This window comes from Trachurus japonicus, chromosome 15 (genome assembly GCF_045865225.1).
Source record: "Trachurus japonicus isolate A0001 chromosome 15, Traja_1.0".
NCBI lineage: Eukaryota > Metazoa > Chordata > Actinopteri > Carangiformes > Carangidae > Trachurus > Trachurus japonicus.
Genome location: NC_140921.1, coordinates 14335373 through 14360987, shown reverse-complemented (window position 1 = coordinate 14360987; position 25615 = coordinate 14335373). Strand labels below are relative to the sequence as shown.

At 41.6% G+C, this 25615-nt stretch overlaps 1 protein-coding gene across 1 annotated transcript; it reads left to right on the top strand.

The window, feature by feature from the left end:
• On the top strand, positions 1–25615 carry insyn2ab (inhibitory synaptic factor 2Ab). Its single transcript, XM_085799823.1, has 6 exons — positions 1–219; positions 425–587; positions 8612–9782; positions 15158–15229; positions 22804–23245; positions 24229–25615. Exons 3-5 carry the CDS (start codon positions 8617–8619, stop codon positions 22985–22987), a joined length of 1422 nt encoding a protein of 473 aa, XP_085655949.1. The 5' UTR covers positions 1–219; positions 425–587; positions 8612–8616; the 3' UTR covers positions 22988–23245; positions 24229–25615.

Genomic DNA, 25615 nt, shown 5'->3' with positions numbered 1-25615 from the left:
CCCTCACTCCTCCTCCTCCTCCTTCTCCTCCTCCTCCTCCTCTTTCTCTTTCCTCCCTTTGCCATATCCACCCACCCATCCACCCACCAGCCCACCTTCTCCCTCCCTTCCTTTACACACACATACACACATACACTCAATCACGAATGCACGGGGATTGCAGCAGCAGCAGCACCGCGAGATGGAGATCTCCACTGCGTGTGTGAGTGCCTGTTCCCGGTGAGTGCAGGGACGAGAGAGCGAATGAGTGTCAGTGATGCTTGAATAAGGTGTATGAGGGAGAAGAGGGGGGAGAGAGTAGAAGGCAGGAGGGGGGATATCAGTGAGGACCCGATGAGGTTTTTGAGGCAATGTCTGTCTGCTTTTTCCCCTCTTTCATCCCGACAACCTGAATCTCTTGCCGGATGTGCCACAACTACTCCAGCTGTCACTGCACCGGCTGCCTCTCTCTCGGTCCTCCCGCAGCCTGTGAGAGCTGCTCCAGGGGTCGGACGGTACCCTGGCGCCCACTGAATACATGGATGAACGCTGGCTCCACAGGGGATCTGCGCTTTCTTGTCCTTTGCACCTCTGATCTGTTTCTCAAGGTAAGGAGTTATGCTCCCTTTTTTTTCTTTTTTTTTTTGGAGTTGCACACAGGTAATGCAAGAAGAGTGAGGAGGGGAGGGGAGGGGAGGGGGGGCTGATGTGGTCTGCCTTTTAAAATCTTAATTGATTCAAAGTGTATATGTGCGGCATCCTTAAATCACGATGACATACTGTTAAAGTGTTGGGTTAGTGTTGCCTGCATGTGTATGATGATCCCCGCATGCATTAGATATGGATAAACGGAGGGAGGGGGCATCTCTGCATCCAAGCAGTGGAAGGTTTAATGACTAATCAGATGAGCACGTCAAAAGGTTTCGCAGAAGTGAAAATTCAGATGAATGGTGACTGACTTTGATGAACACACTTCATCATTATATGTGTGTCTTTGCTTGCCTGTGACAGACATGCAGTGTTTATCTGATGAGGCAGGGGGCTGATTATCGGGACTGCTATACTTGTGAATTGTGAAGAATATTGATGAGCGCTCACTAATAGACTACTGCACATCGTACTGTAGCAGACTGTCAGAATGATGATCATTTATTGGAAAACACCTATCGTATTAAGCGGCGTAGACTACATGACATTCGTACACGATGAGTGATGTTGCTCCTCAAGGCTAAATTTGATGAAAGATGGATCGAGACTTATCATGACTAATGACATGTGTGATCAGGGGAAGCTCTCGTGGTACTGCATCACACACAGAACTGCACTTAAATTTGCTCTCAGCCGTTGCCCCCCCCTTCCTCCTCCTCCCCCCCCCCCACCACCACCCTCCCATCTCTGTCTCTGTCTTACCCTCTATTTCTTACACGTCATTCCTTGACTACCTAAATTTACAGGAAACACAGACAGGGTACAGCTTTAAGGTGCCAAACAGACGGCGGCTCGTCCATCTCAGCATTCTTTTCACTTTGTAACTCGTCCTCTACATTACACCGGAGTTAATCATCATCTCCACCTGAGTACACGTGTATACACAAAGCCCTACCCTTTATGAATCAATGAACTCATCAGGGTGATGCACTATAGATGTAAGCTATGAAGCAGATGCTGTCTTTTTTTATATTAGACAAAAAGAGACACCATCAGGAGAGCATGAGATCAACCAAAAAAAAAAAAAAAAAAAAACCCAGAATGCCCTTCTGCATGTCCAAACTTACTCTTCCCGGGATCCATTTCACAGCTAGTGCTCTCATCCAGGAGATACAGGCATGGGAGCTTTTTAAAACCTCCTGCTATTCCCTATAACAGAAAGTGCTGCTCAGTGATAAATCTTTTAAGCCAATGTCATAAAGCAAACTTTCACAGGTGTAGCCTGCAGCCTGGATAGATACAGATAGCTCTGGACGACAGCAGGAATAAAAGGATGTATGCATGGATGTGTGCGAGTCTCTGTGCGTGCGTGACTCTGGAGCTCTCAAAACCGTGCAGGGATTGTTTTCAGAAATTGAACACAAGACAATATAAAAACTCTTGGAGCAAAAGGGCTTACATTGTTGCTGGAGGAAGAGCTTGATGGTGCATTGAGGAAAAAAGATTACAGCAACACAGAGCGTATAGGGCCAGAACCTACACTATAATACACACATGCACTGTACTTTACAGTTAAAGGTGCGCACACAACTACAAACGCACAGCCTTATGGACTGGGCAAAGGCATAGGTACGGTATGGTGCAGTGATATCTCGTCCTTTACATTGTGCTTGTGACGGCATAGTTGGTGCAATGTCACACTGTAATTTATGCAAATAGTGGGAAAATATTCCTCATGCAAAATGGATACATTGCACCGTAACAATGCATTCAGGGGATGATGAGCATGGCATCAACCTGTGTTGTAATGAGGAGTGAAGCATTTACCTTGCAACACACAACTCAAATGATGAGCTGCAGCATTGAAGAACATCTCGTGTTTACGATGCGCTCAGTTTGCAATGCTGGTGCAGTGGCACTTACTATGTTTGAGGAGAGGGAGGCCACTATAATAACATTACTTAACCATTAATGAGAGTGGCTAGGCAGTGTTACTCTATGTAAATATCCTAGGGATACACTTCAGTAATTATTGTGTTGATGTGGTCTGACAAGGATGTAAGGCGATCCAAGCAAAGCCATCTCTTTCTCTCCGCTTTGAGATGGGGCATAAATCATGAGTCAGCAGTGTTGTGGACCTGTTATGGCATGGAAAATGGATCCAGCCCCGTATTAACGTTCTTTACAAACAGCCACGTTTCTACAACGTTGTGGTCAAAATAAATCAATCATAGTACTGTAGCCAAAGGTGTTTTTTTTCCTCCTCCCCTTTCTCTCATACATGCAGCATTTCAGCGTGAAGAACTGAAGGGCAATTGGAACAGACAACGTGGTCTACCAGGGTACATAAGGAGATTTCAGAGGATTACTTTTGCAATTTTAGAGTCAATGCATTATTCATAATCCTTTGGATAGCTGAGGCCAAATCAGGGAAGGACCTCAGGTCATTAGCAGAGATATAGCTTGCTTTGAGAAGAGGAGGAGGAGGGCTTGGAGGAGGAGAAGAAAGACGACGACAAGGCAAAGGAGATTCTCGTTCAGCTATCTGAATGTATCCATGTGTCACATCAGCCTCCCTCTCTCGCAGCCCATCCTTCGTCTCATTCTCACTCTCAGTGTATCAGACTTCCAACAATAATAAGTCACTGAAGAGCTTTCCTTTTCTTCGTGTGAATTAGCATTTAGCTGCTTTACATGCCTTACATGACTGCATAAGAAATTGTATACGCTTAGAGGAGACTTCCTGCAGATGTGATTACCTTTTCAGTGGTGTGAGATTGGTATTTCTGAGTGTGAAATAGTATGATCCCGTGTGAATCAGCCTCGAACAAATTCTTTTTATCTGTGGAACCGCTTCTGACAAACAACTTACACTAAAATCAAAGTGCATACTAAGCTATGTTTCAGAACAAATACCACCCCCAATAAAATTCAGCTGCACCAAATTTCAAAACAACTGTGTGTAAATTCATGACACAGCATACCATATTGTTCACGTATAATGAGATTGAGCTTGCTGCTTGTTTTTTGTTTTTTTTTTCCCTCTTTCTTTTCTCATCTGGCACTGAACACCTTGTAGTGACTAAAGTGACACAAGGAGCTATTGGCATGCAGTTTTTTTTTTTTCAGCATTAAATATATTCTATCTCATCAACAGTTTGAGCTGAGAGTTAGGTTACAGTGGACGGTCTGCAAGGTGAAACACATGGCAGGAGTCCCAGGGAACTCAACCTCAAGTTTTTTTTATTATTAGTCCTCGTCTGTTGTTGTACGCGTGAGTGTGTGTGTGTGTGTGTGGGTATGCCTATGCAGAGGCTTCTTAAGATGCTGGCAAAGGCCTCTTTTCGAAAGGGTGAAAACACAGCTGACACACACTCAGACCCCATTTACACCTGGTATTCAAATGTGATCTGTATCCATCTGACCTTATCTCAGTGAGGACCAAACATGCTAATGCAGGATGTAAATGCACTGTGATCAGACGGATCTGCCTGACCGCTTCTGGAGGTGATCTGGCTCACACACTGCATGCAGATCTTAGGTAGGTGTAAACATAATCTTTGACACCTACAGCTCATTTGCCGCCAACTTGCATGACTCAAGTGCAGGTTTATAGCCGTAGAGGACAGGGATCTGATCTCAATGAGCACAGCTGGGACACACTGGAAATATCAGGTGTAAACGAAAAAATTAGGATCAGATTACATTTAAATACCTGGCGTAAGCAGAATGTAAAAACTCACACACTTTCTGTCTCTCTTTTTCTCATTTTTATACTCAAGCGACACAAAAGGGTGCACGCGTTGCATATAACATATAGCCCATATGCACGTGGTACACCCACACAGCAACTAATGCAGAGTCACATGGAGCAAAGACAGTTTCTCATCATCAAAATTATGTATTCTGCTCATATTACTCTGGGTTACTCATTCTTTTGTGCGTACTTCTAACCAGTCTGGACAGACTTCTAGCTGCACTGCAGATGTAGATCAACTGTCGATCAGAAATTAACATTAGTCTAATCTCCCCTTCCTTTTCCTGGGAGCTGTGAACTGACAGTACGGAAATGTCACTTCAGTATAAATTTCCCCCACCAGAACAATCACATTGACGGATTTACAATGTCTCCGAATGATAAAACACGATTACGTTCAGTGAAGCTGCAACACCATGAATAGCTTGCTTTTGTGTGGTAATAAAAGATTCATTGGAGTTTATTTATCATGTGGTGTCTTGTCATATGAAAATGATTAACCAGCTCTTTCTGATGTTTCCTTTCAACCATATCTGACATAATTTCATTTCCTTGTACTGCTTTATATTTTTTCATGTGCTTGCAATGGAAATGTGTTTCATCACGGATGAGACAGAAATTGAAGTGTTTCTTATTTGATCATGTGAGACTTAATACAAAGTTTTGCATGGCGGGGGTTGCAAAAACAGGCAGCCCTTTGCCTCATGAAAGTCATTTTAGCTCATTGGTGTGATCAAAGCCGATTCATGACTAAATCAATATAATATAATCAAGCAATCCAATTGGATATGTGCAAAAAAGTAAGGACTTAATGACAGTGAATGACTCCTGCTCAGTAGTACGGCACATCAATACTGTCCAATCACAGTGCAGTGAGCTCTCATCACTGTCACTGGATGTGACACTACACCACCAGCACCAAACGCTTCTCAACACTACAACACCCCACCACCCACCTCCCCGCTCTCAGTCAGCAGGTCTGGTAAAAGCAATGTCGCCACAACCGTTAGCATTAGCAACATTAGCCAAACATATGTGGAACAGCGATAAGGCTATTATTAAAATAACGGTCGTACTCGATTATTAGTGAAAACGGACATTGCATTAAGTAGATATCAAGGTACTCACACGCTGTGGAGAGGAAAAGTCGGTCCAAGCTGGTGCTCCTTAGCTGCTCGTAGTGTCCTCCATCTCGGTTTAGCCAGTCCGGTGTTAGCTCCATGTTTGAACTGGGAAACAAGTTCGACCTTGCAGACAAATCCGGTACAGAAGCTGAATGAAGCAGGTAAAAAACTTTAAAAACATACTGGGTGTGTCGACAGTCCACCAGCTTGATAGTTGATAGTTACCTTCCGGGGAGGACAATCCAACAGGTGCTTATACCTGCTGCACATGACCTGAGGGAACTACTGTACACGCGTGCGCATGCACTCACGCCAAGCCGTTTTTTTTTTTTTTTTTTTAATTATTATTATCTTTACCAAGACAGAGAGTGTCTAAATAATGTCTAACCCCTAGACATAAGTCTCTTGTAGCCTATAGAGTCCAGAAGGCCTGTATAAAAATATCTAAACAAGTAGGCTAGGCCTTGTGTTGAAGCACATTGAGAAAATATGATGAAATAGGCTATATTAAGCAGGAAGAAAGAAAAACGTGTCTCATATTATTACAAATTATTTCCATTGCTACATCAATGTCTTATATTTAATTCAACTTAAGTGAAGTTTTGGAAGTCAGGGATAAATAGGCTACAGTAGGGAGATTTAGCTACCAAATTTGGATTTAGCAAAATATTTCCTAATCACATCAAGGAATTCACAAGTGCTGTTCTTTTTGTTTTAATATGATAATGTCTTTGGCTTTATGGTTTGTTTGAGTACCAAATTCTTGAAGGATTTCAAAACAAACTGAGTCAGAGGGGGTGTAACTTTATTTTCAGCTCATGTCACCATTTCTGTACTATTTCTTATTTGAAATAGAATTGTTCTGCCATTAACTTAAACCTTTGAGTTTTGGTTCTAATGATCACACTGCTGTGCAAGCTGCTAAAGCAGTGATTTCTAAACCGTATGCTGAAATGGTTATTAGAAAATATGCTTAACACTTTTTGCAGACTTTAACACTCCCACTCAAAAGTGACAACGTTGAGAGGCAAATCTCTGTGTGTGAACTGTTTGTTTCTCAAACTGTTTGCATATCTTGATATAAAGCTGTAACAAACCGTATCTTGTAAACATTTGATGTTTCAGGTCAGTTCAATCTGCAGAACAGATTTCTACAGACTTTTCTGTTTGGTGTTTACGCTCTCACCTCGTCAGTCCACTCAGCACAGTTAGACCAGGGGGTGATAATAATAGATTTCCCTCCAGAGAGTTTAGGTACATGTGGAGAAACTCTAACATCAGCTATTATGTAGAGTCTAGTATGTGTGGGCAGCTGCTGTGAGGTCATTTCCTCTACCGAGGACCTCAGAGCACAAAGGGAATACATTATTTAGTAAACACCTTGGGCTAAGCACCAACCACAACACAGCCATTCAATAACAAAACACCTCAACCATTGTGTGAAAATAGTGAGCAGTACACAAAAATGTCATATGAAATGTTACAGCATTGATGGGGAGACAACCACGACCACAGCGAGCTTAAGGTTGGCAGTGAGTGTGGCTGAGTGTATCACTGCTGAGCAGAGAACAGAAGATCAGAAGTTTAGATGTAATTATGATATGAAGAACAGTGAAGCGAGCTGTCACATGAACCCATTTGTTTGAATTGGAGTGTTTCACTGACATATGGCTGAATATCAGCTGTGTGGACTAAATGTAAAAGTGACTCTCTCTAAGTGCCAAAAGGCAAGATTCCCATGAAGCCAAGTGAACGTCATGTTTAAATGATTAAAGCTAATGTGCACCATTACTCTCTAAGGGAGACTGGGTTTGCAGTGCTCCAAAAGGAAACCCCCAAGATGACATCAGCCAAGAGAGATATAATCCACAAAACCAGCCAAAACCCTGCAATGCTTCTGATACTGAAACATGAGTATTATTCTTTCACCACTGCAGACATCAGTAACATAAATTTCCCCATGACACATTTGTGAAACAGAAGGCAAACAAAAAGAAATGTTGGAAATTAAAATGAAAAATAAAGCTGCAGCAGCCTTGTACTTTTGTGATATTCTCAAGCAATCATCTCCTGAACAAAAAAACATGGACAGGAACTCATTGTGTACACTGCATATTAACTCAACAAGATAATACTTAGATTAACGACGAGGTAAAGCAATAATCTGGCAACTCAACAGTGATAAGTCACTGAAGTTAGCACCAAACCTGTTCTGAGGTGTATGTTTGAGGCTCATAAATGATAGAAGCAGCAGCAGCAGGCGAACTGAGTTTGTAAATGGTGGCAGCAGCAAGTCTCATTTATTTACTCCATGGTCAGGTCGGTGACTCACTCAGAGCACTTCCACAGCCAGTTGAGTCACATGTACAAAAGTTAATTATCCAACAGTATTTGGTTCCAGAAATAAAAGGTTGAAGGTACAAGTCTGTGTGCAGAAACTATGACTCCCAAAGTGCATTTCTTCAAGAGATGTCCATTCACCAAGCTTATAATTGTGTCATTGGATGCTAAAGATAAAGCAAACAGATTTCACAGTCTGCAGGTTAAATTAGTTCAGATTCCAAATATGAGTAACTTTTGAATTAATTTTGCAACTATTGTTCTCATTTGCAACGACAAAGCATTTTGAATTTGTCACAACTCTGACTCATGCCTCTTCTCTGAAGCAGCTGTGGCCAAGGCTCCCGGGTATAGCAGTATTTAGGGCTGTCTACCATGCCAAAAAAAGTTGCGGTAATTAAAAGTAGTCGCATAAATCTATAGGATAGTTAAGTCGTCTGGGAGTTGGAAAAAAATAATCCAAAATCTGTGCGACGAGATACTTAGATGGAGAATTAAACTTGATTATTTTTGTCTTTGTTGTGTAGGAGTGTTTTGAGGTTTTACTTTTGGCACATTTCACCAAGTGTATTGATAAATACTGTGCTTTAAATTGTCAGTCTTGGGTTTGGATGTTGGATCGCACATCATGCCTTTAACAGAAGCTTATGATGTGCTGCCAGAATGTAAAGTTGCGGTCCCGAAAGGAGAAAAAGAATCGGGTCATCATAACAGAGTAACACACAGTCTCTGATATGTCTCCCTCTTTTTTTACCTTTTTCAGGAAATATGGTGAGCAAAGAGGACACCAAATGCGTTGTTCTCTCAAATTCAGATGAATCAGATTCAGAAACAGGTCCATCACACAGTCTTGATACCCAGTCCGGACCAGAATCAGGCAAGCAGCAAGTGAAGAAAAGAAACAAAGCCTTACAAGTACGTTTTAAGGATATCTGCGAAGCTCAGAATGAGCATCGGGGAAGACGCTCCAGATCCATTTCTTGTAAAGTAACACACAGAAAATACATGACCATGCCTGCCAGACGCTCTATTCCAAATGTGACCAAGAGCACTGGTGTCCAGACCTCACCGGACCTCACTAAGCGATACAAGACTTTCCCTTTTGAGAGGAAAAAAGGACATACATTTAAACATACTGCTTTGGTAGAAGATTACAGGGGACAAAACAATGGGTTTTTGAGTGACATAAAGGCCGCAGGAGATGATGGACAACCTATTGGGGAGTCCTCTAAGTACAAGGGTAAGATTGTGGGGCAGACAAAAGCATTGCTTCACCACACTGATGACAGCAGTGATACAGAGGATTTGCTTTCCAGTGCCAACTGTGTGGACGGACCCTCATGCCCAGATTCCTCACATTTCTCGGAAGAGGGCCATCCGGGCAGCCCCCCTTCCAAAAGTGAACAAGAGTACCAAGTTTGTGGAACAAGGACCAAACACAAAGGATTACCCAAAGAAGACAAGGATGCTGGCGCATCCTCAAAACGTCAGCTGGCTAACTCTGAGTTTTCACGTGACAAGTCAAAGGGCAGTGGTCCTGTCGCGTGGAACTCTTTGACACAGGTGGAGTCACTGGGAAGCCCCTCTGTGAGCTGTAAACGGAAAAAGGGCGCACAGCTAAATGAACAGCAGTCACATACACTTCCTCATAGTGCCAAATGCTCTGTACAGTCACAAGGGCAATGTCGGACAAGGCATGTATCAGCCTCCTCTAAACTCCAGCAAACAGTTGGGGGGGACGAGGGCTTTCCTCCAGGAGACACCAGAGCCCCAGGCATGGGGAGCAGCCAGCAGATAATGCCCTTATCTGGAGACAAGGATATCAAAGCACAGCTGCAGGCCATGGAGAGCCTCATCTGCTCGAGCCAGGAGACCATCAAGGTTCTGCTTGGAGTTATTCAAGAGCTGGAGAAAGGTGAAGCACAGAGAGAGGGGTGAGTAGACTAAGCCTCACAGTGCACACCTTTACATTACATATAGAATCAATCAAACATACACAAATATACACTGTGTGTGTACACATGTGCCCATTTCAGTGTGGTGCCAGAAAAAAGATGATGATCAACGGTAACTTTTATTCATTATTACAAACTGAATTTTCTTAGCTGTGGCTATTATGTCTAATGGTTATTATAACATTGTTTCCAACAAGGTCAGCTGCTAAAATCTGGGAACACGGCGACGTCACAGTTTGACAGGACAAAAAATAGCACAAGCAGAGAGCTGAGCTGCATGTAAACTACCCAACAGTTTAGTCAGATTATTTTTAACCACTTTTATCGGGAGTTAAATCCAAAAGAGAGAGAATCAGAAATGTCAGTAATAATCCCCTGTATCGCAGGAGAAACTGTGTACACAATACAGCAAGTATAATAGGTCAAATTTGATCCGGGAAGTCAGTCCATAAACCGTGATGGATGTTTACAATGGACTGTGTCTGGTAATAATTTAATAGTTTGCCTGCTTTCTCTTTCAAAGAACCTAGAGGTGTGTTTCAATCCTGTGCAATTGTATTAATGCTTTCTCATCAGATTTCTTTGTAGCAATATTGTTGACCATGTTATTCTATACAATTGCGATTAAAGCCACCAAAAAAAACACAATATTGTGAGATATAAAGACCATTCTTGAACAGAAATCTTCATCCAGTCTGGCAATTCTGTGAAGTAGCACTTGAAGCTCAATGCCTGCATCACCGGCGTGCCAACATGTTTACTTGATGATGCTTTGTGGACCTTCAGCATTATTGTATTCAGCGCTAAACAATTAATTCTCTGGAGACCATAAATGTCTATATTAAAAATATCACACAGCCATCCATCACATAGGTGTTAATATATTTCAGTAAAACCCATGATGGTGCTATAGAGAACATCAGAGGGCCACCAAGATTTCAGGTTTCATCCTCTGGGAACCATAATTATCTGCACAAACTATGGTGCTAATTTGCAGATGTTGAGACATTTCAGCGATCATTTTTACCTACTGGTTGCAAAAAGATGAAGATTCACCAAGCTTGATAATAAACCACCAAGGTCTAATGGGGCATTTCAAATACACAATAGTAAAATACAGTTTGTGTAATTTATTGCAATTGTGCCTCCGGTAATTCTTTGTGTCATATTTCATTAGAGATATAACTTTAAAGGAGAGAATGCATTAACATGCTTCATAAAGTCTTCAAACCATGTCCATAACCAGACTCTTGCAGAAGTGCAATTGTAAAAAATCAATGTACTCCATTTCTAAAACCCATGGCAACACACAGCAAATTGTATTTAAGCCTTATCCTCATCCAGTGGAGAACAAGGCACCCTAGTGTGGCTCTGTGGAACTTGGTTTTAAAGGCCCAATTAGTGCAGCCTCATAACACATTGCCTTTCATCTCAACAAAACTGTGTCTGCTGTAGTGCCTTCACTGTGTTGTGTTCCATCAACGTTATTAGAGAGGTGCAGTTACAGGATGCAACACCGGCCTACTACAGTACCTTCCAAAATACACTTTCCTTGTTTGAATGGTTGGATGGACAGATGGCCTTCTTTAAAGCTATAGTTTCAGATGAACCAAACAGCGACAGAAAACCTCCCTGTTCTCACTGGGAATAAATATGTAATGTCCACTGACTTTTATGGTGCTGCTTTTAGCATGCATGCAGTGAAAAAAGGAGAGAGGGTAATCTATTGATCCAGCAGGAGTACAGGAGCTATGTTCATGAAATTCACTGCTGTTTTTTCTACTTCACTGTTCACATCGAAAATAACATTATCATTTCATTTCAGACTTCTTTTATTTGTTGGGGTTCATGTGTGTGTGTTGTGTTTCACATCACACACAGTCCTAAGATTTTCCCAAACTTAAGCAGACGTCAGTCAGTGACACCCGCAGTACTTGATGTTTGGCACTGAATTGCATGCCTGTATAGTTAATTAAGATAAGATACAGAGTATTACTGTCCCTTGCATGACCTCATATGTCATTGCAACAACAGTCAATAACTTTATTCATGTGTGATGTACATCAGCTCAGACTATTGATTAATTTTTCATAATACTGTTGTACAGAGCTGTTCTCTAAACAGAAATAAAGGTCTGCCTAATCACTGTGCTGCATCATACCGTAAATGTTATTCAAAGAGTAACATTTGCAGCTGTCTGCTGCTGTGTCTGTAGTGTATACCACATGCTAAATGTGTGGAGCACGCAGCATTTAACCCTTAAATAAAGCCCAAGATGCCATGCAAGACAATGTGACCTGACCTTACTGTAGCTTTTGTATACACGTTATCAATCCAACACAAAATACCATGCAGCTCTCAGGGAGGCAGAACAGCAGGCACGTAGGCAGGGGGTATGGACAGAGAAACTGAAATGACGAGGGCAGGACATATCCCAGGACAGCTGACGTGGGCAAACAACACAGCAGTGTATCTGTGCCAACAAACAGTCAGCTTAGAGAATGACTTTCAGAGGTGCAGTTATTTTTTTCCCACAAGAGGAATCTCTGAAATCATTCTCTGTGCCTTTCTGGCTTTAATACAGTGCCATTGTATTGGGTCATGAACATTTTACCCTGAATGGAAAAAAAGAAGCTTTTTTTTTGTTGTGCTGAGCACACGCAGTGATTATAAATTTAGGTTAATGCGCTTTGATTATTCGAGTGAAGCTCTTTAAATTACAAGGATGTACATGAAAAGCCAGGCAGCAGCATAGCACTAGTGAAGACCTTGGGCCCTAGTTTGCTGGCGCAGCGCAGGTGGCGCAAGGTAGCGCAGCCGGTCTAATGCAAGTTTCGACCAGCGCAGCCTAGCGCAAAGTCAGATTGGAAGATTGGCAGATCGCGCTGCGCTGAGATAGGCGTGGCCGCGCAGCAGGGGGAGGCGTCACAGATTCAGCTTGGTGCAGTGGAAGTTTTGTCCGAAAATGTCCCGCCGAGGTTGCGCTGAAAGCTCGCCACCTCCAACCAGGTCTAGTCTCAGCGCAGCGCGAAGCGCAGCAGGTGCAGTGGAAGTTTGGCTGACTGATCTGCAGTGCACACACGTCACCAAGACCTCACAGGCAGATTTCCACAGTTCCAGACACATTTCAATGCAATAAATATCCACAATAACCACTATTTAATGCAACTAACGGAATCAACACGTGAATTTATATCTATATAGATTGTCCCGTCACATCTGACGTCAGATCAAAGCAGAGATCAAAGGCTGTGGCACGGGCAATGGAAACTCCACCTGAATTAACACAGCAGGGACGAACTGGCACTGAAAAGCAGCTGTGGATGTCCCAAAAGCAGGACTGAGGGTGGATGACTGCATGTCGCTGCCGTGTTGAGATACCACACGTTGTGATGATCCCCTTTATTTATTTATTTACTTATTAATTCATTAGCGGAGAGCGACCGCATCACGCAGCCGTAATGAAAAACAAAACACAAATCTTCATCTCTCTTAGTCCACCACAACAGCCTCGGTATCAGATAGTCAGTATATAGCCTACTACAGTATACTCAGCATCTCTATCACAGAAAAAAAAGAGACGGACAGAGAGAGAGAGAGAGAGAGAGAGAGAGGAGGACAGAGAGAGAGAGAGAGAGAGAGAGAGAGAGAGAGAGAGAGAGAGAGAGAGAGAGAGAGAGAGAGAGAGAGAGGGAGGGAGAGAGAGAGCGCTAGTCCTTTACGCTGATTTAATCCACATGGTCTGTGTTTATGTTGTGATTAGTGTACAACTGTCATCTTGCTTACATAGGGTTTGAATAAATGTGAGTTTCTTTATTAGTGTATTAGTTGTTTCTTACATTGGGCAGGGGTTCTCAGTGTATCAGATCAATCCTGGTTAAGTATATTAGTAAACTCATTATTGGTCACTCTGAGCTCGGACCTCCGGACCAAAACAGCTGTTTCCTCCTGGGAGAGGTTCGGCCTCTGGCGTCGCTGTCTCCTCCGTCCATGTCCAAGTATAAAATGACAAACTTGCAGCGCGCATCACCCGCGGCGCAGTTAAAGGTGAGGAGAGGAGCTCCTTTGATTGGTGAAGATCTGACTCGGCTGTGTCAAACCCACTCCACGCCTTTCTCTCCTCCTCCTGTCTCCCTCCCGCCCTCTCTCCTCCCTCTTCACCGTTTGCGCCGGTGGGAGGGACGAGGGGAGGGGTTGCGCTGGTCTAAGTCTGACTGCGCGGCCCAGCAAACTTGCGAAATGGACCTGGGCCACACCCCGTTGGCGTGGCGAAGCTGCGCTGATGCTAGACTTCACCTGGTCGACGAAACTAGGGCCCCTTGTCTGCGCAGTGAGTTACTGTCCTTGCTCACAGCTGTTCAAAGAGACTTCATTTGAGAACAGGGCAGGATGGATGAACTTGTTGACTTTGAGCTCCCATCAGCATTTTCGATCCACACGGAGGCTGTTCTGTCTCCCATCAGTGAGGTCACCTCTCATGTCATGGTGAACAGTTGAGGTCCGGCCCCTCCACATGTCATCCATCAGGGTGAAGGGCTACCGCGACAGCAAGCAATTACATGAGCAGCTCTAACATGGCCCCTCCTCTCATCCCCCATACAACCGAGGCGTACCATCACATAGTGACATATAGCTCAAATAACAACATGCCCACCTGCGTGCTTATGTAAACTCAAACAGGGAAATATGAATGAAGAATATAATATTAAAGACAGTGACTGCCGCTGTATATTTGATGTGTGCTCTTTGACATGTGCATATACGCTTCTCTCATGCCCCGGAGAAATATTGTTTATGTTTGGTCCTGTGGAGGTGCTTTTCATACATGAAAACCACACTCTACCCCAAACAGTTCATTGAAGCAGTGCGCACATGCCATAAATACTGGAGACACAATTTGTCTTTTGATTTTTTTTTTCTTTCATTCCCGATGCTTATTATATCTGTAGCAAATTGAGTTGGATGATAAATAAAAACAGATGTACAGTATAGCCCAGAAGATATAAAGATATTGATTTTTCATTTCATATGATTCATGCAGCATTTTGTTGCCACTTACTTCCTATTGCCTATAGAATAGAGACACAGAGCACATTTTTAAAACTATGTCATGGCAAAGCAAAGTAATCCTATTATGTAAAATCAGCAAGTCTACACACTTGATTAACCGAATCAGAGAGAACTGCAGGATCAAAACCCCTGCTGCAATTTCAACTGTTAGGAATAAATAACACCGGGTGGAAAAACAAGCTGAACAAATCTGTCTGATAGCTGATGCCCACAGGTGTTGAAATATGACGCTCAAGCCTGTCACCGGAGATCACATATATATCTTTTCATCTCTCTTTTCGCAGGCTCTCCTACCGAACGGGACAAGACACAGCAAACTGTGACACTTGTCGAAACAGCGCGTGCATCATTTACAGGTGGGCCCACTTCACTACCAGTATGTCATTAATGCTGTTTCCTGTGTGATGGAAAGCATCAGTGTGAGAGAGATGCTTACCAGAAGTGTTTGGTGCACCAATGTGCTTTCTGTACATTTATATTCATTTGACTGAGGCAATAGCTGGAAAAAAAGGTTGAATCTAAAGTTAAAATTAACGTTTTGTGTGTTGCAGTAAATGGAATCATACAATAAACACCATGGGTATGGAAAGAATAAGTCATAGCTACATGGCAGTACCATTACTAGCAGCATTGTGCACATTGCCTGTTGTACCAATGGTTGCTGGGGAGCGTAACCACAGAATATATGACAAGACAACATTAGATTTATAGCATCCCATAAAAATGTCAATTACTTTAAAACAAAGGCTAGGTTAAGTATTACAGTACTGTTGGTCTTAAAAAAGACACTGTATCCTTGTCAAAGCACACAACTGGTTTGTGAGGTGTGAGGATCCTGATTTTTTCTGAGCTGAAAAATGGCTCAGAAGCAGGTGGGAAATCCACTCAAGCTGTAACCTTGTGTCATTTGTCACTTCAATCCAAAAGCTTCGCGGCTGAACCCTCATGTTACCTTGTTTTCTAAAACAGGAAACAGACAGCTGGTTGGAAAAGGCTCTCAAGCCCAGAAATACACTCCTGTACTCTGAAACCTCTCAATTGTTTTCACATAAAATAAAAAAAACAGTCACAAATTAAAGAGCTCAATCCTTTCTGGATATGAAATGAATGGGACTGTTTGCAACTTATGCTTTATGCTTCACTTTTTACAGCTATACACTTACAATAGAGAATGGTATTTTTTTCACCAGCAAGATAATAAGTGTTTATTTTTTTACTGCAGAAAAAGGGAACACTGTCCTGATCTAGACAAGATGCCTCCACTCTCTTCTCCCTTGATGAGTGCATTGTGTGTAACTGACCCAGATTGTGGTGCAAGACCAGAGAGGAACTTGAAAGCAGGACCTTCATGTCATATCAGAAACAGGCAGATGAGAAAACACTGGGCCTCAAGCGAAAACCATTTTTGGCAAGTGTCAAGTGTCATATTCACCAATTTCCATATATTCAAAAGTTTCTCTGAGGCACAAATATATTTCCTCAAGTGGCCCAGGCCTGTTGTACAACTCTTCCTCCCTCCACAGGGAAAATAAAAGAAAGAAATTTAGAAGATTAGAAATTTAAAGACCATTATCTGAATAAAGATTTGGTTCAGCTGCTCTGTTGCAAAAATAAACTAAAACAAACAATGAAATAAAATAAAACAAAACCTGATGTGTTATAAAAAGGAAAATAAAATTCTCACCCTCCAGCAGCTTCCTCTAATAAAGCTGCTATCCAGGGGAAAACTCCCCCATTACACCTGACAGTAAAACATCACCTATAATTAAAATGATCCTCTCGTCCATCTCCATGACTGTCACGTCTCCTTGACCGCCCCCCATCTAAGTCATGACTTGCTTTCCTCTAGCAAGATGTTCTCTGGCATCTGAATTCATGTCAGGCCATTCTTTAACTCAGTGTGACTTTGCTCAGACGACATGACAAAGAGAGCTTTATTGATACATTTATTTCATTACCAATGAGGCAAATTTAGCAGTTTTTTTGTTTCTAACAGCAGGTTTTAAAGCTCCTTGATTATGCTAATGTTCAAATGATGAGCACTCACCTACTCATGGGCAGGTGGCTCTCATCAAGTTAAAACTTGGTACGAACCATTCGAGCAAGCCTCAGGCGGAAAAAAGAAAGACAGGTTTAGAATAAGAACAGAAAAATGTCCGTACATCAGGCTTAGGTGTAATATGAATACACATCACATCAGAGATTTTGATGACATATACCCTGATCTTGGTTGCACACTAATCAAGTTCTGCTGGACATGAACCCACTACAACTTATCAAGACATGCCTAAGACGCTTTCATGTTTTACTCTTTGTGCATCAAGAAAAAGGAGCTTTGGTTTGATGTTGGTCTGGGTAGAATCAAAAATAGAAACAAAAGGTTTTCTTCTATCGATACCTCTCTGAAAACACAACAGGGTAACAGAGACAGAGTGCTGCAGAGTGACAGCCACTCTCAATCCCCAAACCGTTGCAAAACAGAGAACAGCTTTGGATTGTAGTCAATAAAGCTGGAAAACAGATTCAAGCGAGAGACAGAGACCACCAATCGATTACCACTCCTCAGTGACAATCAAAAAGCTGGACCTAAACTCCCTGGTAAAGCAACACCAAGTTATTGGACCTAAGTTGGATTCTGTAGTCAGACCTATCCTTGTTTAAATACATTAAGTTTTGCACTCCTCTTTGCTCTCTCTGGTGACAATAACAATGTCAGATTATATTTCACAGTTTGGAATACTGTATATTGTGACATGATACTCGCTGGCTCAGCTTCTGACTGATTTGGTCACAACCACAGATTTTTCTTGGGGTGAACCCCAAGGTTTAGTCATGGGCCCCAGGGTTTTTCTTTCAGTACATGCTGTTATTTATGGCCCTATCTGCAAAAAGGTTTTCCATTTCCCATTACTATGCAGATGATACTCTGCTCTATATCTCACCTTGTTCAGGTAAACAACACCAGATTTTAGTTTGGACACGGGCCAAAATAAAGTTTCAGATATCATTTTTCCCTCACATTATCTCAACATTTCTCCATTGCCAAGGTAATATTTCTTTTTGTGGTACATCTGTAAAAAATAAAAATAAAAAATATATACAGTATAGCTATATTTATTTATGAACTTGTATTGATTATGGTACTGCACTGTTTACAAGCCATCAAGCAATAATTGAAGTTATATGGTAAAGTAATGAATGTGACCTCATCCTGAAGTTAGAATTCCTAGGTATTTCCATAGTAACCAAAGTCAACAGGTCAATAAACATAATAAACCCTGAAGGCTGCTGCAGTGCATCATAGGCGCCAGTGCTGAATGGTAAATAATTCAGGATCCCCTGACTTTATGAAGCTTAAAATTAGAAAGTTTGTCCCATAAAGGAACTACCATTACCAACACTCACAGTTTGGCAGTTCCCGTTGTCAGAAATTAAATTATAGTTGTTTCAGTCAATGATTACGATCTTTCTTCATAACCATAATGAATAATGAACAAATTATTCATGTGATATAGAAAACAGGGCAGGGAGTTTAAGCAGAGAGGGTATGTGAGAGTTATTAAGAATTGTAAATAAATATGAGCTCATGAATGGTACTCTCTGTGTCTGGACCTACAGTTTAATTATGTCTTGCTGCAGATAAATGGAGCAACAGAGTACATTTGGGAGGCAACTGACTGAGCGGCAACATTATAGATGTAACAGTAAAACAATTTGGAAGACTGACAAAGCCCACAGCATAGAGGGGCAAGTCCTATAGCACATAGCTGAGTCTTTCTTTTTTTTTGTTTCCCTGATCTTATCTTGATAAGACAAAGTGTGCCAACACGGTACATCGCTGAAAAGACTTGGCTTAATTAACAAACTCTGAACAAATTCTGATGGCAAAAGAAGTGCCTTCAGCCTATTGTCATTAAACCAAAGCATGTGGTGTGGTAATGAAATCACAATGAAGATGCATTCTGCAGAGTTCTAATAAAGTGGAAGATTATCATTTCATCTGTGCTCTGCATCATTAAACTGTTGTTGATTTCAGTTCATCCAAACATTCACTGAACAGAGCAGAGCTGAAGTTGGCAAGCAGGATGGTAATCCATCACGGTCCCATCTATCGCTGCCAAAGCAATTGTCATAAATATCTTAAATTCTGCAAATAGTGCTGTTTAGTATTCTTCAGTAAAATCCACCAGTACAAACCCTCTACGACCGGAAAAAATGAGAGCACCTCTTTATGGTTTATCTCTGCTCTTCATATCAGATGTACTGCATAAAACTACCTCATCACTCACACTGCTGTATGACATCATCACCAGCATCCCTTTTATTATGAAAGTCTATTATCCAGTGAGTTAAACTGCTGATAGGGCAAAAGTAATCACCTTTCTGTACAATCCACTCTATGTGACACATCAATGAGGAGGACTGAGTACAGATGGACCATAGCCAAGTTTAGACCAAAAGACCAATTACTCCTCAAAGTTAGACAGAAAGTGCATGTTGCAACTGTAACCAAGATTAGCAGCCACTGAGACATAGCCCTTAATTTCAGAGCAGCCGAGCATCTCCTATGTCCGATAAATTCAGGTCTGCAGCAGCTGCTGAGCTCAGGTAGTCAATCTATGGGTGATATCCAGACTTAAGCCTTTCCTCTTACAGTCTCCACAGCATACTGCAGCATCTCATACATCACTGCAACAAATAGGGCGTACATACAGTATGGCGAGTGGAAAAGAGGGGGAGAGAGAGGCAGAATGTATGGACGATAAATCAGGGCAAGAACTATAATGATACTGTCCATTACATCAGGGGGGTAAAACGGGATCCCTGAAAGGTTCGCTTCACTCATTAACCCGTTAACTACATCTAATGGTGTCTAGCAATGCAGATGTTCTTTAAGTTTAACTGCCCACGTTTCTGAGCACAAGTAGTTTATACAAAGGCACACTGTTGTTTAATTGTTTCAGCGCTGTAAACAAATTCCATCGTCTTTCATTACCTTAATTAATCCTAGAGATGAACAAAGCCACATACTGTAGCTGAATCTCATTGGAATATGACAAATGTTAATTATAATTGTTATGAGGTGAAACAACCCTTTTAAGTAGCAATGACATGGTGACGGTTTTCACCTTCTGCTCTTCGTATTTCCTTGAAATGCTTATCTACATACGTAGTTCAAACAAGATTTACATGAGCATCATTTGCAAATGATATGCGTCCCACCACTGAGTCAGCCTGGAGTACTGCGGGAAGCCCAGTCTGAAACACATGCTCAGATCAAAGCATTAAAGGCTTTTATTGCTATCACGCTGTGTTGAATAAGAACCAGCATTTAAATCAAAGTATATAATGTAGTGCTTCCAATTTGGGGCTAACAATGACTTTGAAAAACAGTTTCGTTCAGAGAGAGGCAACTGAAATGCAATATGATGAGAGGCGCAGAGCTAATTAGCGCCAGTGTCTTACGCTGAGATGGCGGAGCTGTGGTTGTTTTGGTGAAGAATTGTCAAGATTGCCCATTCTGTTTTGTTCTCATTAATGAGATTGGGTTTTTGCTCCGTGCGTCTTTGAAGCAGAAAGCCATGTAATAGACAACTGCAGCGGCTTTTCTTTCTGATACATGACATGACAGGGTAAGAATTTCTGCATCTGATTTACATAACCTGTAGGAAGTTTATACTTGAACTGTTGCCTGTCAGTGGAGGAAATAACTGTCACTCTGCAGTGGTTTAATCTACTATGCCCTGTCATGTAGTTCTGGAGATGCTACACTGTACTGGGCCTGAACCACTCATCTTGTCAAGTGGTGACTTTGAACTGTGAATGGCCGAAGGGGAAATCACGGGAGGAGAAATGACTCCACGCTGAAAGGTGCCAGTAGCAGAAAGAATAGAGAATAGTAAGTGAGCAGGTAGACACTGTTCAATGAATAGACTATGAAAAAAAAAAAAAGGAGGCATCTCACAGCGGTAAAATCCCTCCCAGGAGCAACAATCATTGAATGGTGCTCAGCGCTCCACGACCACAGACAAACAAACAGCTCACCACTGATCACAGCAACAGCTACTCACACTGCATAGCTAAAGAGATGATTAATCTGCTTTGCTGAATGCCCTAGAAAAGCCTCCCTGTCTCCAGCCGCTTCAATCTGTTTGTGTACAGAGATGATCTTAGATATAGGGCTTTTGTTTGCCCAAGCACCTGCTCCCCAGTGCCACACTCACCGTACAGTGCTGCCTCTGGCTTCCCACCGAGGTATTTGTCCACAACGTACAGTGATTGCAGTGATCTGCCTAGTGATTAATTGCTTAATAATTGCTGAGGCTATTCTGTGTTGCACTGTGCTGCTGAGCTCCTGCTCTGCTTTCTGTCAAGTCAACATTATTCAAACGGCACTTGTGGAGGACACAGTGATTTTAACATAAAACAAAAGATACAAATAGAGATAAAAGCAAGGGGAAATGAAACAACGGATAGCATGAATAAGAGATGTTGTAAAACAGGTGCATCGGCATACTGCAAGAAACAGCAGTTCTGGCGAGATAAAAGCTTCAGTCTATATTCAAAATTTCCATTGTCAGGTGTTCAACATTCAAAAGATCTGCAAGTGTTAGCTTTCATTTGAAGTGGAAATAAGAAGAAAAAAGTGCACATGAGAAAGTGAGGAACGAGCACAGCCATGTACAACAGGAGGATTTCCCCTGAAGGCTTTAACAGAGCTCTGTTCTTAACTGACACTTATCTTAAGGGTGAGGACAGTTCCCAGGATTCATTATGTCACTTTGAGTACGGCATATCCGTCAGCGAACTAATTACACTGCCCATCAAAGTAGTTACCCTATCAGGCCAGGCTTTGTACCTTAACATCTATTTATCTGTGTGCAGACACAGAAGGGACTATATGTGTTTGACCTTGACGTGTCAGATGTCATCTCTTTCGGCAGCCTCAGTTCTCCCTTCTACTTTAATCCTCTAGAATTTGAATGACAGGAATGAGCTTTGTAAGTCATGGTATTCGCTGTGCTTTTGAAATGCCGTGTGTTAACTAATGTTGGCAATGAAAAAAAAAAATGAAACGGATGGAACAAAAATGCCTCAAACCAAAAATACCAGGCAAGGTTTGTTAAGGAGTGTCATTTTGTCAGGCACATAGCAGATGATTCATGTTCTTTTATTTCCACAATGATGCTTCCAAAATTTATTGCATGCCCCAGGAATAAATACATTAACACTAGCACTACAAATCAATAGCAATAAAGTGAAATGAGATGGTGTATAATAGTGCATTTATCCCATGCTTGAATACAGGCAGTTAATCAAGGTCTGCTTGGCCTCTCAATGGTTTCATTTGGATGGGATTAAGCCTCACATATCTCGCAGGCCTGAGAGATTTAATCGGAGAGAGAGTTCAACTACGGTGCTGGAACAAAATCAGACGATGACCAGCCTGGGATTACACTGGCGGATGTGGAAGTCTGATGTCAGGAGCAACCCACATTCTGGCTCTTTTTTTCTTTTTTTTAAACACAAATATAATCTATGCAGGAAAAGCCCTTTTACCACATGCAGAAAAAAATACTGAGATGATCCAAAGGAACTCTATTACCCAGAGGAATTTCTGAAATATGGATATGTGCCACAAAAAAATATGTGCTGCCAGGGTATCTGTCAATGCATTTGAACTGTTTGCCTCCCTCCCAGCCTCCATCTGGACATCAGTGGATTACAAAAATAAAAAATAAGTCAACAACTGAGTCATAAATGTTATAGCCGCCCGAATCATGAGCTTTAAAACCTTTCTGATTAATGTACCTGATTTTACTGTTTTCCGAAATCCAAAATCTGGAATGAAATCCTTGTATTTTCTGTGCAATACAGAACTGAAAAATCGAAATATTCTGAAGTTCTTCTTTTCATGCTTGTGTTACAGTGTCGAGCTCGACTTCAAGTTGCAGGAGGACAAGCTACAGCCCCTGATGAAGAGACTTTGCCCCCTGGACAGCCAACAATGCCCTGCTCTGCCTTACTCCAATGAAGTGTTCACATCCACCCCGAAACGCAAGTCCAAGACAGAGTCCAAAAAGCATGCTCGCTGGAAACTGTGGTTCCTTTGAATAAAACATAAAGGCTTTGGAAACTGCCTTTTTTATTGGGCACATGAATACCCCTGTTATTCTCAAAATGGATGAAGGAATATTCAGAGGGAGTAATCAACCCGTGGCAATGGATAACGACAGAACACCAGTTCATTTGAGTTGAGACTGCACGTCAAGTCAGCTGGGGGACAGCAGAGACAAAAAACATTTTAAATTCTGTCAAACCTTTTTCTGGCATGTGTGCTGGAGAGGTCAACACGCACCTGCAAAAACTAGGTGAGCTTTGGGATACATTTTGTACATGTATTCTGTGTTTGGTTGGACCCATCATTGTCCTAGTGCCACTTCCCTGCTGAGTGAGTGAGTGACTGACTGACTGACTGACTGATACCATTGGTCGGCTGAGTATTGCTTTTGATGTAGCACTAACATGTCATCAGAATCAGATCCGCATCTGTTTTCATTTTCCGACCCCTTTAACAACTTTTGTCACCTAGCAACAAATCTAGTGACTTTTTGAACAAAACTTAAAACTTAGCTACTTTCCATAGAAGAGTCACCGCTACTGCACCACAAGCAAGAGGCCATGCTCTGTGTGAGAGGCAAAATAAGACATAAGATATTCTTTCGCTTCTAACTTTCTCTCTGATTTATCATTTTACAAGTAAATATGGCCGAAAACCACATCACAGTCTTTGCCTTTAACTTATGTGTTTGGTGGTTTTTGTCAGATAACGCTGTAGTTGTAGAATCAGGATCTCAACAACAGCAGAGGAGCAACTTGGAAATGACTTGAAGTTGACAGCTGGTTAACATGTCCTCTTAACGCGGCCATGTCTCAGTCACTACTTCAAACCTGTTCTATTGTTCGACAAGGGAAACAGGATAACATGTAAATGAAAACAGCTTTATCATATTAAAATACTAACCTATATACAGTATGTGATCACAGAGAGAAAGAGATAAGTACACAGATAAAGGGCTGACATACAGTAAGGCAGAATACAAATGCCTCGCAATGACATCATGAATATGCTAATCAGCACATTGAATCATCGATTTGGTTCCACAACAGTTTTCAACATCATCTTCATTTCCGCACATTGACAATATGCAGACATACGCTAAGTTTCAACTTTGTTGGCTGTTTAAAGATTGATGTTGTTTATATATACCGGGTAAATGCACCTCTCACTTTATGTTTACATCTTTTAATTGTATCCTACAATGCAACGCACTTTTGGTCTTTCTTCCCTTAGAGCATATTGCTTGGCAACAAGAGGAGGCGCCATGTGGAGGGCCTTTTATGAGTGAAGCTATAATCTTTGAATGGACATCAGCCCCACCTCCGGCAAAGCACAAACATTTGACTATTGAGAGGAACATGCGTAAAAGACTGAAACACAGTACAGTACATGGTAGTATGCCACTACTGTTCTTATAACCCTGTCTATTCTCTCCTCTTCTTCCTTATCTGTTAACAACCTGTTCAGTTTGTCTGTCTGAGTGAACGTCTGCCTGCCTTTGTTACTAACTCCTGTCTCCTCCCTCTCTTTGTAACTCTGTCCCTTTATCTCTCCGTCCTTTCTTTCTCTCAATTTTAGCTCACTTTGCTAAACTGTCTCGTCCTTCTCTGTTGGCTACACTGACAAATAATGTTCAGAATCTATATTTTAGAATATCTATCCTTTTTAGCGGAGACAAGGAGGACATTTTAAAACACATACGTATGTCCGGGCCCCTCCTCTTGAGCAGGTACAATTGTTGAAAATGCAGAACAAGTGTTCTAGGTTAGGTTGGATTTTATAATAACACGTATAAAGTTTTGACTACTTCTGAGGCAGAGTATTTTCTATGATGATGTAAACACTTTTTTTATTTTTACTTTTTGTTAATTTGCTTTTTGTTTGTTTATTTTTCATTTTGTCTTTTTTGATTTCCAACATAAAGTAAAGGCTATTTTGACATTTCTCTTGGAGTCCATTAAGAGTTTGCCTTGCCTCACTTATTGTGTCACAGCAAAGCTCTGGTGTAAAGTCTAGATTCTGTTCTATTTTTAGATAATTTGTTTAATGTCGAGTTAGCAGGTACTTGAAGTGTTGTTTTGTAATATTGATTTATCTTTCCATTCAACTGCAAGTTCCGTCTTGTACAATTGAACAACTCTTTTCTTTTTTTTCCCAGCAGAAAACAATTACAGAACACCTGTCTACCAACCCACACAAACAACTGTGCACTGAATTTACAAGCGTAGAAGGGCTATACACAGTGCTCAAGGAGTATGGTAGCAACCTTACAGCAGATAAGACTTGTAGCCACCAGCTTTGGTTAAGTATAAAACAACAACACCAACAACACTAATGATGTAGCAATGACACTGAACTTGCACGCTGTTACAAAGCAAGTACTTACTGAATTCTTGAAGTCATTTTATAACAGCAGCTCTTATTTTATGTAGATTACAATACTGTTATATGTCAGGAAGACACATACTGGCCTCCCAATTACACAGTAGACTACATTATTCAGGTCACCAGTTTCCATTGCAAAGATCTGTACCTTGAGGAAGTGCAATTTAGTGACTATGTGCAATATTATGCATTTTTCTACTGTTTCTACATCACAATTAAAACATTTTCAACCGAA

Bases quoted from the DNA above. Each gene is read 5' to 3' on its own strand.
- insyn2ab (XM_085799823.1), top strand. From the start codon at position 8,617: ATGGTGAGCAAAGAGGACACCAAATGCGTTGTTCTCTCAAATTCAGAT. The intron at 9,783-15,157 runs GTGAGTAGACTA...CTCTTTTCGCAG, and splicing joins GGTGAAGCACAGAGAGAGGG to GCTCTCCTACCGAACGGGAC. The intron at 15,230-22,803 runs GTGGGCCCACTT...CTTGTGTTACAG, and splicing joins AGCGCGTGCATCATTTACAG to TGTCGAGCTCGACTTCAAGT.